Source organism: Mesoplodon mirus, assembly GCF_964341445.2.
Source record: "Mesoplodon mirus genome assembly, chromosome: 12".
Taxonomy (NCBI): Eukaryota; Metazoa; Chordata; class Mammalia; order Artiodactyla; family Ziphiidae; genus Mesoplodon; species Mesoplodon mirus.
Genome location: NC_138988.1, coordinates 76,532,047 through 76,547,103, shown reverse-complemented (window position 1 = coordinate 76,547,103; position 15,057 = coordinate 76,532,047). Strand labels below are relative to the sequence as shown.

At 34.7% G+C, this 15,057-nt stretch overlaps 1 protein-coding gene across 9 annotated transcripts in view; it reads left to right on the top strand.

The window, feature by feature from the left end:
- The window catches only part of SUPT3H (SPT3 homolog, SAGA and STAGA complex component), a 440,189-nt gene that overhangs the window by 341,202 nt on the left and 83,930 nt on the right, over positions 1–15,057 (top strand). For 6 of the 9 annotated variants that reach the window (XM_082639510.1, XM_082639507.1, XM_082639505.1 and 3 more), the window contains 2 exons: positions 1,027–1,194; positions 10,840–11,128. In XM_082639510.1, coding sequence (XP_082495636.1) covers positions 1,027–1,194; positions 10,840–11,004 — 333 coding nt within the window. In that variant the 3' untranslated portion in view covers positions 11,005–11,128. Of the gene's footprint in view, positions 1–1,026; positions 1,195–10,839; positions 11,129–15,057 lie in introns of those variants that run through there. The other 3 variants (XM_082639513.1, XM_082639511.1, XM_082639512.1) reach the window with 1 other exon arrangement.

Below are 15,057 nucleotides of genomic sequence, written 5' to 3'. Positions count from 1 at the left end.
TCTAGGAGTTACCTTGTTTTTTCTAAGAACAACTCATGCCACATTAGGTTTATTTCTTCTTGTTTGATGCTTCTAGGCAAGCAGATCAAAGAAATACTATTGAAAACAATATCTGAATTTCAGCAAAACATTTTACCAAGCCTAACATAATTTTTAAAATACATGACAGAGAATTGTAGGCCAGTAGATAGTATGAGGATAATGTAGAATTAACAATACCATACATGAAAAAGACTTAGAAACTTTTATTTGCCTATACATTTCTTAGGAGCCAATATTGTGATGTTACTGAAAAGAAAATGTTTTTTGTTTTGTTTCAGTGTTTAGGCACCATCCTATAGGATGGATATTGACAAAGTGAAGGCTGTCTAAAGGAGAGTAATGGGCGGGAGGAGGAACCTGAAAGCATGTCTCATAATAAGTGGTGGAAGGAACTTGAAGTGTTTGACCTATAGAAGAGAAGAGGCTGTGAAATAAACAGTCTTCAGTATTTGAAGTGCTTCCACATGGAAGAGAGAACAGACTTGCAGTCATAACCAAAGAAAGCAGATAGATATGAGGCATATTCTGAATGAAGGAAGGAAGTAGGTGTTGGAGGAGCTAGAGATATATCTACAGTGACCTTAAAGCACTGAGTTTGAGTTACTAGGTGAAGGCTGGTCACCATGTTACAAAGAATGTCTGGAAGGCATCCTGTTTGGGGGGAAAGTTTAGAACTTCCTTTTGAGTAAGTTTGAAACACTGACAAAACGTCTCAGTAAAAATATCTCTATTTGACAAAATCAGCAGAAATTTTGGAAGCTGTATCTGAGGAATCCTGATTTTTATCTAAATGTTCAGACAGATTAAAAATTAATATGTTTAGACCCTTGGGGTAAGATGGTGGCATCATTTCTGTGGACTGGATAATAATAAACTGTGTTTTTATAACTTTCAAATATTACTGAATTCATGAGATGTTAAACAAACTCAAATGTTAGTAGAAGTTCTGGTTGCTTGATTTCAAAGCCACATCTCTTTGGACAGGGGTCTTGCCTAAGGTCTTACCCAGACTCTCCTGAGAACACACCTCCTCCTACACCGAGCGCTCCATCATCTGGATCACAGCTCTCAGGGAGAACCACATCAGGATCCCTAGGGAATGGGAGTGCTGGACAAGACTCAGCTAAAACCAAACAAAGGAAAAGAAAAAAGGTCAGTGATATTTTTTCTTTTTCTTTTTCTTTTTTTTTTTGCTGCAGAATGGAGAGGTCTTGTTGAGTACGGAAACTGTGTTCTATTTTTCTCATAAATCTGATTTTTAGAAGCAGCCAGTTTACAGCAAGATAATTGATTTTTTCTAATATAAAAATTTTCAAACACAAAATAGTTAAAAGAATTGTAGAGCGGATACCATATATCTGCCATCTAGATTCTACAATTAACATTTTTTTAAGATTTTTTTTTAGAGTAGTGGTATCGCAATGTGGTTTTTTTGTTTTGTTTGTTTTTTTATTTATTTTTGGCTGTGTTGGGTCTTCGCTGCTGCACTCAGGCTTCCTCTAGTTGCAGCAAGTGGGGGACTTCGTTGTGGTGCGTGGGCTTCTCATTGCGGTGTCTTCTCTTATTGTGGAGCATGTGCTGTAGGCGCTCAGGCTTCAGTAGTTGTGGCACGTGGGCTCAGTAGTTGTGGCTCGCAGGCTCTAGAGCACAGGCTCAGTAGTTGTGGTGCACAGGCTTAGTTGCTCCCTGGCATGTGGGATCTTCCCAGACCATGGCTCAAACCCATGTCCCATGCATTGGCAGGTGGATTCTTAATCCCTGTGCCACCAGGGAAGCCTACAATTAACATTTTACTATATTTAATATATTAACTATATATTTACTATATTTGCATTTACTATATATATGCATCCAGTTGTTCTTTAGTCCATCCATGTGTTCATTTTTTTAATACATTGAAAAGTAAGCTGCATACATCAGCTTACTTTTCATTCCTAAACACTTCATTATGTATAATTTGTTTATGGTTCCTTTTTTTTAAAGGTAACATTTATATTCAGTATACCACTGAATTCTTAAGTATACCATTTGATGAATTTTGACAAATGCATAAATTTGTTGTTTTCTAATCCCCTCTCAAGATAAAAAACATTACCATCAGTTCAGAAAGTTCCTTCATACCTCCTCCAGACAATCCTGTCACCATCCTCAGAAAGGCAAACACTGTTCTGTTTTTTTCATCATACATTAGTTTTTTCCATTCTAGAACCTCATATAAAGAGAATATAGTATGTATACTCTTTTGTGTGAAATTTCTTTCAGGACATTTTTGAAGTTTATGTTTTTCAGTATAATATATTCTTCTTTATTGATGAGTAAGTTGCTTGTATATATCTGTTGACTCATTCTCATTTTTGGTGGACACCCAGGCTATTTCCAGTTTTTGAGGTATTATGCATAAACCTGTTATGAGCATTATTGTACAAGTCTTTATGGACAAATGCTTTCATTTCTCTTAGGTAGATAGCTAGGGATGAAATTACTGGGTCATAGAGTAGCTACGTGTTCAGTTTTTAAAGAAACAACTGCAAGAATTTTTTTCCCAAATGGTTGTATCATTTTATACTTTCTTAGCAATATATGAGAATTTCAGTTGCTCCACATGCTCATCAACATTTGGTGTTGTCATTGTTTTTACTTTTAACCATTCTGATGGATATTTAATAATAATTCACTATAGTTTGAGTTTGTATTTTCCTGGTGACTGATAATGCTGAGCATTTTTTCATGTGCTGATTGGCCATTCATATATCTTCCTCAGGGAGGAGTCTCTTCAAATATTTTACACAGTATTTTTGAGGTAGGGTTGTCTCTTGTTTCAATTTGTAGGAGTTCTTTATATATTCTGTATAACAATCCTATGTCAAATATATGTTTTTCACATATTTTCTCTCTGTTTGTAGTTCACCTGTTCATTGTCTTAATGGTGTATTTTGTTGAGCAGAAGTTTTGAACTTCTAATGAAGTCTAATTTATCCAATTTTTTCTTTTGTTTATTGTTTTCTGTGTTCTGTCTAAGAAAGCTTTGGCTACTCCCAATTCATGATGATGTTCTCCTGTGTTTTCTTCTGGAAGCTTTTTAGCTTTACCTTTTATGTTAAGTTCCATTAACCGAGTCAGATTAAGTTTTGTGTCTTTTATGAGTTGAGGCCATGTTCACTTTTTTACATATATCTAGTTATTGCAGAACCATTTGTTGAAGACTCTTTTCTCCCATTGGATTGCTTTGGTGGCTTTGTTGAAAATCAAATGACCGTATATCTGTGTCGATTTATTTCTGGGATTTCAATTTTGTTTTACTGACTTGTCAGTTCTTTTGTCATTGTCATCTGCCTTGATTACTGTAGCTTATAGGAGATCTCAAAGTCAGGTAGCATAGGTCCTCAAACTTTATTTTTCAGGTTTAATATGGATATGTTGTATCCTTGCATTTCTATGTAAATTTTAGAATTAAAATTTAGCTTCTACCCAAAAAAGGAAAGAAAGAGAGGGAGCTATAGAAAGAGAGAAAGAAAAAGGAAAAGCCTAGTGGGATTTTGAAGGGGATTGGATTGGAATCTTACATCAATTTGAGGATATAAATGTCTTCACAATACCAAGTCTTTTTTTTTTTTTTTTTTTTTTTTTTTTTTTTTTTCTTTTTGCGGTATGCGGGCCTCTCACTGTTGTGGCCTCCCCCGTTGCGGAGCACAGGCTCCGGACGCGCAGGCCCAGCGGCCATGGCTCACGGGCCCAGCCGCTCCGCGGCATATGGGATCCTCCCAGACCGGGGCACGAACCCGTATCCCCTGCATCGGCAGGCGGACTCTCAACCACTTGCGCCACCAGGGAGGCCCCAATACCAAGTCTTATAATCCATGAACATGGCATATCTCTCCATTTACTTATCTTTATGAAATCTCTCTTTTCATCACTGGCAATACTATCCATCTTGAACTGTTTTATCTGATTAATATAGCTATTCCAGCCTTCTTATGCTGTTTAAATGATATATGTTTTTCTCTCCATTTCCTTTCAGTATATCTGTATCTTTAATATTTAAAGTACATCTCTTGTAAACAAAAAATTGTTGGCTCTTCTTTTTCCTTTCTTTCTGTATCTTTTAATTTTAGTCTTTAAATCTATAATGCTTAATGTGTGTATTGACATGGTTCGGATATAGGTCAGCTATTTTGCAACTTGTTTTCTCTATTTTTTTTCTGTTTTTCTTTCCTATCTTCTTTTGGGTTTAATTATACACTCCTTTAGAAATCCATTTTAATGTATCTACTGATTTCTTAGTGATATCTCTTTGCATCATTTTTTAGTGGTTATGCTAAGGACTACAATATAGATCCTTAAATTTTCAATGTACTTAGAGTTGTTATTGTACTGTTTTACTCACATTAAATGTAAGACTTTTATATTTATATAGGTTTATCTACTTTAGTCTTGTTCTTTCTGCTATAGTTGATGTACATCTTACGTTGACATGTTATAAACCATAACACTATTTTTGCCTTAAATAATCAAATGACTTTAACATTTACCATTTCCACTGTCCCTCTATTTCTTTTTGATGATCAGACTTTCCTTCTGGTATCATTTTCCTTTTTTGTTCTACTAAATTTTATTTAGCACTTATAGCACATGCTGGCTGGTGATGGTTTCTCTTAATTTTCATTTTTCTGAAAATATCTTTACTTTTCCTTCATTTCTGGAAGATATTTTCTCTGGCTATAGAATTCTGGATTGGCAGTTTCATTTTCAGTACTTTAATTATATCATTCCACTGTTTTCTAGCATCCTTTTTCTTTTAATCATGTCAGTAAATTTTGTAGTTTTGTTTCTGTGTATGTAATGTATTATTTTTCTCTGGATGCTTTCAAAATTGTATCTTTATTTTTGGTTTTCAGCAGTTTGGCCATGATATCCATAGAAATGGTTTTCTTTTGTATCTAGTCTGTTTAGGGTTCACTGAGCTTCTTGAAAATGAAATATTTTTAAATTTGGGGGGATTATCAGCAATTATTTCTTAAGATATTTTGTCTGCCTCATGCTCCCTCTTCTCCCCTTCTGAGACTCCAAGTACATATTCGTTAGTTACTCGGATATTGTTCCACATATCCCTGAAGCTCTGTTTAATTTCTCTTTCAATCTTTTCTCTCTGTTCTTCAGATTGGATAACTTCTATTGATCTTCCTTTATGTTCCAAACTCTATCTACTGTCAGCTTCAGTCTTACCACTCATCCAGTAATGTCTTAGCTCTGATATTTTATTTTATAGTTGTATAATTTCCTTTTGATTTCTTTTTGTAGTTTACATTTTTCTTTTATTTTTTGTCATTTATTACAAGTTTATTTTATTTCATAATAGCTGCTTTAAAGTCCTTGTATGATAAATACCTGGATTATTTTAGTCTCCATTGAGTATAAGTCACAGTTTCTTGCATTGTTGCATGTCTAGTAATTTTAAGTTATATCCTGGATATTGTGAGTAATATAGAGATTTCAGATTCTGTTATATTCCTGTGAAGAGAGTTGTTAGTGGTGGTGGTGTGTGCATATGTGTGTTAAGCAGGCAGTTTACTTTTCTAGATTGAACTCTAAAGTCCAAACTCAAATTCCTCTTCAGCAGCTAGATTCTCTCTTCACTTCACTTCACTTGATTACCTGGGTTTTTTGGATTTGGTACCACAAAGGAATAGTTAAGAAGTTAGTCAAAGACTGGGTAAAATGTATACACTGAATTTGGTACTTCCCTTCTTTGATTCTGTCCTTTTGGGGATTTTCTTTTTCACTTTACACATACTGTGGTTGCCCTGAACTCTGGCCAATAGTTCTTCATGCCTCTAAGGTCATGTCCTCCCTATACTGAGTGGAGCCTACCCTTGGGCTAAAACAGTAAAAACAGAAAACTCAACCCACAGCCATTCCCTTCTTCGAAATATAGGTACGCCGCCTTTCAGTTTCTGCCTGTGTTAGATCAGTCTCTTTTGCTTTCAGGTACTTGTTTTTTATAATTTGTCCAAACTTTATACTTTTATCTACAAGTTCGTTGGCACAAGAGGAACCATTTGCCATTACTAGCAGTGGAGCTCTGCCTAGATATAATTTTATAACTGATAGTAAGCAGATGTAAATGTCATCCTCACATCTGAACTCCTCCTGTTGTCTTCAAAATGGCAGAGCTAACTGATTATTTTAAAAGGGAAACTCTGAACTATAAGGAACTTCTGTATTAGAAAGTAGTTCTAAAGATTTTCAGCTGTAGTGCTCCCCAACTCATTCAATAAATAAAACTAGGCTAATAAAATGTTACCTAAAAGACCTCTTCAGTGGATTTGCTTTACAAAGTATGTAGGAAGTTGTAATTAACCTGGTTATTATGCATACATAAAATAATTAATTTTTTCTCTGTTTACTCATCCACATCTTTCTACGTTCAAGCTCTTGCTATATTTTGATTTTTACTCACTGGAAACCTCAGCTATGTTGGTAACATGGTACAGTTCATTCTACGTAAAATAATAAAGCCTCTATTATATACTAGCTATGTGTACTAGAAGCCAAGGGATTTGATATATAACCATATCTTAATACTATCATTTTAATCTTGGGAGTGTCCCTTATCATCTATAACATAGGGAAGGAGTTGGGGAAGTTTAGAATAGATAATATTGTGTGTTTTTTCTAAATTTTATAATTATGAATCCTTGAATTTGGTGATTCTTTCTTCTCTTCAATACGTTTTTTAGTTTTAATTTACTTAGTTAAAAAAAATCTCTTCCTAGTTATATAGAATGACAAATTTAACATCTCAATTAAGTTTTGAAATGAGAAAATTAACTGTATTATACTACAGCCTTTAGCCAAAGAATGGCCCAACTTCATCTGAAAAGAAATCCTCTTTAGACACAAAGCACTGAGAGAGCTCTGTGTACAAGAGTGAGGAGAAGGAAGACACTTACCTGCCCACTCAGGTCACATCAACCCATGTGGTCAGTGAGTGACAGAAGTCAGTAATAGTGCTACTAACCTTTCACTTGCTCTAACCTGAGATACGTATTACTCCTCTGTAAAATCTAATATTTCAAGTTTAACAAAAGGTCTAGTCCACCATTATGGATGTGAAAAGAATAAGAGGCAATTATCTGAGATTCCAGGTCCTTCTTAAATATTAGATTACCCGGCAAGGGGAAGGCTGAGAAAGGATAAAATTTCTTTAAAAGCTGTTTCTTCCCAACAGCTCTTAAGTTCAGAAGAAAAGAGTCAGGAGAGGTACAGACTTTTGTAAGAGATCCTGGGGCAACCAAAGTTTCAATGTAACTTCTTGTACCACAGTTGAGAGTTCAAGCTGTTGGGGAATTTTATTCAATACAAGCCAGCAAGTACAAGCAGAGGGACAATACTCAAATGTGGGAAGCATGGAGGACTCTATATGATACTTCAGCTTCCAATACCCAGCAGCAGTTTCTGAATAAAAAGACATAAATAAAAATGAAATGGAAGAATACAAGAATGGAGTATGAATGCAGCCAAGAGGAAGAGTACCTGACATATGAAGAACTTTATGAAGCACCTTGTACTTTACTTTAGGAAATAAAGAGTTTAGTCCCCACAGAGATTTTGACAAACACGCCATAGACAACAGCACTCAGTATTTTATCAAACATGTGGGTTTCATTTTTGAAAACTTAAAGAATATTCTATAAGGTGGGCACAAGCAGAATGAGAAAGCTGAATTGGTACATAAATGTAATATTCTTTATATGTATTTATAACATATAATATTTTATATTAGGTAGCAAATACACAAATTTAATGCTAATCCTGTAACAATTTTGAAGACTATTACAAGATTTATGAAGTCACTGCTGAAGTAAAAATTCTAAACTTAATATGAATTTTGAATTTAAACAGATTTCGAGTGCCTTGGTGAGGGACTAGATATTTACAGAAATGAGAAGATACTTATTGCAGTTGAAACAATACTGCAAATACAACATTTTAGATTTAAAGGTTTCCTTCCAAAGAACTCAATGGGCAAATCAGGAAAGTGTAGAAGTGCACATAGTAACTTATGCTGATGTTTACATTTGCTTAATTATAGCAGGTAAACCTGAAACTGGCAAGATAGAAATTTTAATGACATTTTTCACAAAAATGAATATTTTTATTTTTATGAGGTTAGCTTCTTTTTAGCAGCGATAACATGATTCAAACAGGCCTGGCTTACATGTTACCACATTTTACAAATAGCAACCACAAGTAGTTTCTAACTTATGCTTCCTACTTCAGTGTTCTCAAGTCCCATTGGATCGCCATGCCAGAGGTTCTGAGAGATTTTGACCAAAATGTTCTATACCAGAACCAAATTTATTGGGGAAAGTAGAGAAAGAGTAGACTCTCCATTGGCCATGGAGAAAAGAAATGAAAAATAAATCCAATTTTCAAGGAGAAAGGAGCTTCCACAGAGGAATGCACTGGAAGGACTCCCCACCCACTTAGTCTGCAGGATATTGACCCTCTTGATGTCCCCCTTTTGTGTTTCCACTTGAGTTTCCACTGGAAAACTTAACTTTAGATTCCAAATCCAGCTAATTATTTGCATTCATTTCCACAATTGAGTAGAATGCCTCAACTTACTTCACAAGTATTTGTTATCCCTAGCAGATAATGAGTCTGTATTAGTCATATTCACATCTTGGAGCCAAGTGGACTTAACAGAAGAGTCTTTAGCCTTACTGGGTACCTGATAATTGCATTTATTCTAATATATTCCAACTGAAACAAAGTATTTGGAATGAGAATCAAGAAAGCACAATTTAAAAAAAGAAAGAAAGAAAATGAAAAAACTCTGTGTGTGCACTTCTATATGAGTGCCAAAGTGAGGGGTTAAGATAACTTAATCCTTGTTATTGTGGGCATAGCTGATGTGTTATTTAGGGTATTGTTGGAATGAAATTGAGAAAGATAGCCTAGAGTAAATTCCTATCTGGCTTATTTCAAATCTTGTTAAAATAATAAAAATAATCAAGATCTGTTTTGTTTTATATTTTAAGTCTTATTTCAGGTTCAGCTTGGATAATTAGCTGATGCTCTTCATAGGAATTTTTACAATTATTTTACTAGTTTATAATAGAAGAAGCACAAAAAGTATATTTAAAAGGTACAGAAGCATATACAGTGAAAAATATTTCCTCTAACCCATGTCCTCCAGACACCCACCTATACTACAAGAGATAAGCACTGTTACTGATTTTTGGGGTACCTTTGTGGAAATATTCTAAGCTTAAATGAGCATATAATGTTCAGCTTTTTTTAAAAAAACAGCTGGCTAACATAGTTATCCAGTTGGTCACTTAGTATTTCTTCAAACAATGTATCTTAGAGATAGCTCCATAGGAATATGTATGGAACTGCTTCATTCTTTTTGGTGTTGCTGTGGTTTCTGTTGCATTGAATGAATGTATCATAATTGATTTCATTGTTCTCTCGTTGATGAACATTTGCTTCATGAATTCAGATAGCACAGCGGTGAATATCTACCTATCTATCTATCTATCTATTATCTTGTACCGTGTAATGTGTCTTTAGGATAAATTCTTAGAGGTGAAATTATTGGGTCAAAAAGTGTTGTGTTTTTTCATTTTGATAAGATTTGCCAAATTGCTATCCATAGAGGTTGTACTAGATATACTCCTATAAGGAATTCTGAGAGTGGTACCTCTAGACCAGAGTTATAGTAACACACAGGCTGCTATTTCTTTCTCTTGATTCTTTAATGTTGATGACCTGGCATCTGGTATCCACTGCACTTGTAAGTAAATTAGCTTATCATTTCAAGAACATGGAGGTTCCATTTTTAATGTAAATAATAGCCTAATGCTGTTAATAACTAACATGTGTCAGGCACTGTTCTAAGTGGTTTACACATATCAACTCATTTAATTTTCCCAGCAACCCTATAGAGCAATTATAATTATTATCCAGTTTACAGATGAGAAAACTAAAGTGCAGAGATATTACATAACTTGACAGAACTGGTAACTGATATGGCTGGGATCTGGACCCAGGTATTTGGGAAGCCAGAGTCTACAACTGAATCATGAGACTATAATGCCCCTATTTTATTTTTTTTAAATCATGTTGCATACATTTCTTGAGTTGATATCCATAGTCTTATTGCAAATAACCTTTCTGTTTCTTGTGTTTCTTTGTACTTTCAAACCTGCCTTTTACAGATGAGGCAAATTAAAATAGAAAGTTTTTGTTTTATTTTGTTTTTGCATGGAGGATACCTAGAAAACTAGGAACCAAGTTGAAATGATCTTTTATGACAGTCCACAGTATTATAAATAAATATATAGCAATTTTACATTTTTTATTTTAAAATTGATGACCCTCAAGTTATTTCAGAAATATGTCCAACAGGCTCCCAAGAAACATTTATAATAATAAATGTTTAAATGTTTTTTAAAAAAATAGTTTCCTGTGGTCCTTTCAGCAAGCCCCTATGACACTTTTCATCTGCACGCAAGTGGCTGTATTCTTCTGTACCTTGACAGGTAGGCCTAGGTGAAATATTGGGGGCATAAAAATTGCATTTGGTTGGTCTGCTAGGAAGGGGTCATGTAAAAGTCATCTTTGATTTGTTAATGGAATTTTTTTTTAGATGTAGTATATGGCAGCAATGATGTGCATCCTAAGGGAAAAAACCGTCCATTTTATGAAAGTTTATTTTCATATTTTATACACTGTAGTTCTGTTGTGTGTTTTTGATTTAGTAACAATTTATGTGTTTTTCTGTCGCAGAGCACTGCGGCCTGTGGTGGTGAGGCTCACAGCGATGCCATCCAGCCCTGCCACATCAGAGAGGCCGTTCGACGCTACAGCCACAAGATTGGCCCCCTTTCCCCATTCACAGTACGTAATAACAGAGTTATAAAAAGTTATATTTATAATCTGAAAGAATTTTGATTTTCAAGTGGTCAAATGAAGCAGCAGTGGAATTGTTGAAAGCAATTTGTGGTGACTGTAATTTTGTTGTATAAAAGTGGCATAATTCTCTTGGGAAATAAAAGTTAGTCATTTTTGTCTCTTTTTGGAAGGACAACTTTTTTTCTACAAAATATTATTTTCTTTCAATTACAAATTATGCTTTTTTTGTTGGGGCTTATATTTTCTATTTTTTAAAGCTTAGGTTATAAAACTTTTTTTGTCAAATTATATGTATCCAAATATTGCTAGAAGCACTTTATATTTTAAAATTGGTTAGATTGGCAATACCACTTCTATCAGATGTTCTGCTCCTAAACATACTTTGAGTTGGAAGAAGAAGAAATGATTTCTTTACTGGCTTTGAAGTAGGCTGAAAGGCAGACAGTCTTCCACATCTTCAAATGGTTTTAAAGCTTATAATCAAGGTTTGTTTTGGTTTTTTTTTAATGGAGAATTAAAGACTTTATATTTCAACAGCCTAAAGAAAGTGTGTGTGTCCATGTGTGTGTGTCTGTGTGTGTCTGTGTGTTTTAATTAAATGCTCATCTTGTGGCCCTTTTAAAAAAAATCTTTATTCATGTCAGTATAACTTTCTCCAAGTCCTTCTCTGTTTATAAGGAATTGGTTTGATTTTCAGAAAGTTAGGTTTGATTTATGACTAAAGAACAGTAGAATTTACCATTTGTTTGTTTTTTTGTTATTTTTTTAATTTATTTATTTTTGGCTGCATTGGGTCTCAGTTGCTGCACACGGGCTTTCTCTAGTTGCAGTGAGGGGGGGCTACTCTTTGTTGTGGTGCGCGGGCTTCTCATTGCAGTGGCTTCTCTTTTTGCGGAGCACGGGCTCTAGGTGCACGGGCTTCAGTAGTTGTGGCTCTCGGGCTCTAGAGTGCAGGCTCAGTAGTTGTGGCGCACGGGCTTAGTTGCTCCACGGTATGTGGGATCTTCCCGGACCAGGGCTCAAATCCGTGTCCCCTGCATTGGCAGGCGGATTCTCAACCACTGAGCCACCAGGGAAGCCCTGTTTGGGTTTTTTTTGGACTCACATCTGCTTTAACATACTAAAGCAGAATATATATGTGTAACATTACACATACATACGTACATAAAATAATATGTGTTTTTTCCTAAGAGTAGATTTTACTATTATCTGTTGATAGAAGTCATGATTTCTTCTAAATTATAGCATCTCCTTTTTTCTTATGTTTCAGTTAAAGAGAATGCTTTCTTACCATTCTTTGTTTTCATTGTTATTGTTAATTGTATGCATTCTCCGTGTGACAGCAAGAATGTGTCAAAGCTTTTTATATATGTCTCTAGAAGCTTTTTGTAATGGTGACAATTATTTTTACTTCTGATTAATACCTTAAATTTGTCATATATTATAAGAATGTGATTTATCATATTTATATTAATCATATGTTGCTGATTAAGCAATATATCCTTTTGCATGAGTGGTTTTAGATTATTACAATTGAAAACAAGGAAATCAATATCTCTTGTTTTATTTTTTCCTACATGACAGGTGAGGCTATTTAAAGCAATAAGCCAAAAGAGATGAAATTTAGAAAAATATGAGATGATTGGAAGAATTTACGAACCAACTGAAGTTGAAAGAACCAATTTATAACAAAGGATTAAAAATATCAAATCCATAGATACGAGCCAAATAATGACTTAATAGCCTGAGGCAGTGGAGAAGAGAGAGAAGAAAAAGACAGAGTCGGTAATATCTAGAAGTAATTAAAGGGTAGCAAGGGGAAACAGGATTTTTGAGAAATAACCTAAAATGGTAACTAAAAGTAATGGATAAAATTAGATAACGGAAAATATATCTAATGTAAAGGGAAAATCTCCTAATCATGAAGTCTGTGATGTTTCCTCAAAAGGAAGTGGTGGCAGTGGTAGCTGTTTAATTCTTCAAGTTTTTTTATTTTTAAAAAGACTGGACAGATCACTTGAGAACCATCTTGGTTGATGACATGTGTGTGTGTGTGTGTGTGTACATGTGTATTCATGATGCTCTATTACTTATGTATTATTGCTTTTATAATCTAAGATTGTAGTATATGGTCAGGAAATATACTTGAAATATTCAGAATATATATATTCAGATATAGTTTAAGCTAATTTTTGTCTAACAAACATATAACTAATATGGTTTTTAAAACTAATAATGCAATTTTAAAATGCTTAGTTTAAATAGATCTGGAAAATAGAACAAATAAGCCATGGTCTTGGAGGTTCCCTTAGCTGCTACCAGAGCAGACGAGCAAAATCAACAACAAATGAGAAAGAACTCCACCACAGAAGGACACTGAGTTTTTATCACTCCTCGGAAAGGACCCACCTTGAAAGGTCTACTCCATTACCTGGAGTTATAAGAATTTGCCCAGCCTACAGGACTGAATATACCTACTCCATTTTATGTCATGAGTAGTAGGATCAGGCAGACACAGTTTCTTGGTATATATTACAATACTTAAATCTGCCTTTTAAAGTTAAAAATTCTCTTTAAAGTAGAATAGATTGGCAGACTGTGTATATTAACAGTGTGAACACCTGTCCTGGATCCCTCCTACCTTCAGTGCTTAAAGGAGGTGCTCCTGATGCTGGGGAGATGCTGATGCTGAGTTCCCTGGTGCCCACTCCCTGAGATGATACTTTATGCTGCACTGGGGACACTTTGCTTCCTAGGCTTTGAGCTGTGGCTCCTGAGAGGAGGCATGTGGGCTGTGTCTATAGCAATCATAGACTGAGACTGAATTTTATACAGAAAGGCTGAGCTAACTTACCTCCAGTATAAAATTTCCTTTGTAAACTAAAATGGCCATGAACAACTAGTTTACATTTTTGAAACATAGAGATTTTGTCTTTGCAGCATTTCATTCTAAATCTCAAGTGCTTGTCTAATGTATATATAAATGAGATGTCTAATTTAGAATATCCATAACTCGATTGATATATAGCTAATTCCCAATAATTTGAAATTGATTTGGAGAATTAAAATGACTGAACCAGTAGGTTACATGGCAACTGAATTCCAACATCAATCAATAAACCAAGAAAAATTTGCTTTTGGTGAGGCATCATTCTGTCTTCTACTGTATGACTTCCGATGATCAAATTCAGGAATACAATTCATTGTATAAAGAATTGTAAGTGAGTTCTTCCCCTTGGGAATTAGTTGAAATGACAGAAGAAAGGAATAATTAAAGCCACATTAGGTGGAGGGGAGAAAAGAGTACAAACAATGTTTTGCACTGAGTAGCTGCTGGAGTGGAGAGAGAAGGGGCCTCAGGGTGGAAACATCAGTTTCCTGCCACTCATATGAGGGCTATGGAGACACTTATAAACTACCCATCCCCACTCAACCAATTATAACTATGCTGTCTTTGGCATGTTGGTTTTAATCAATGACTTCTTTCTTTTCTGTGTTGTTATTTATTCTTAATCCTATGCAGAAGATCAGAAGAGAGTATCATACCTAGAAGACTAAAGTAATTCTCCTGACATTAAGCTATTCATTAGATTTTTTTGCAACTGTTCCCACCCCTGTATTCCTGATCTTCCATATACACATGCTAAAGAACATTTAAAGAGACTAGTTTACCTTTTGCTTATTATTTATTTTTTCCTAAATAATTCTGAAAATCGCTTCAGTCTGTGATGTGTAGTCATTACTTTAGAGTACTTATGCAAACTGGGGGTGTCCTAAGTCATTTTGATGCTTGTCATCTTATCTTGTCCTTTTACTCATTGTAGTTGGCTTTACGTGAGGTTATATTGTGTGGTGATTAAGACTTGATTCTAGAGCCAAATTGCCCAGATTCAGATCCCAGCTCTGCACCTACTAGCAAAGTAGCGTAAGGAAGTTTCTTAACCTCTCTCTGGTAGAATAGAACATACCTCATGATAGAATCCAACGAATACTATGAACTTGAGTGGTAAGCTCTTAATGTATTATATTAATAATAGTGGAAGTCATCATAGCACGAGTAGCTGTAGTATATTTTCTAAAAGGTTTCAGATA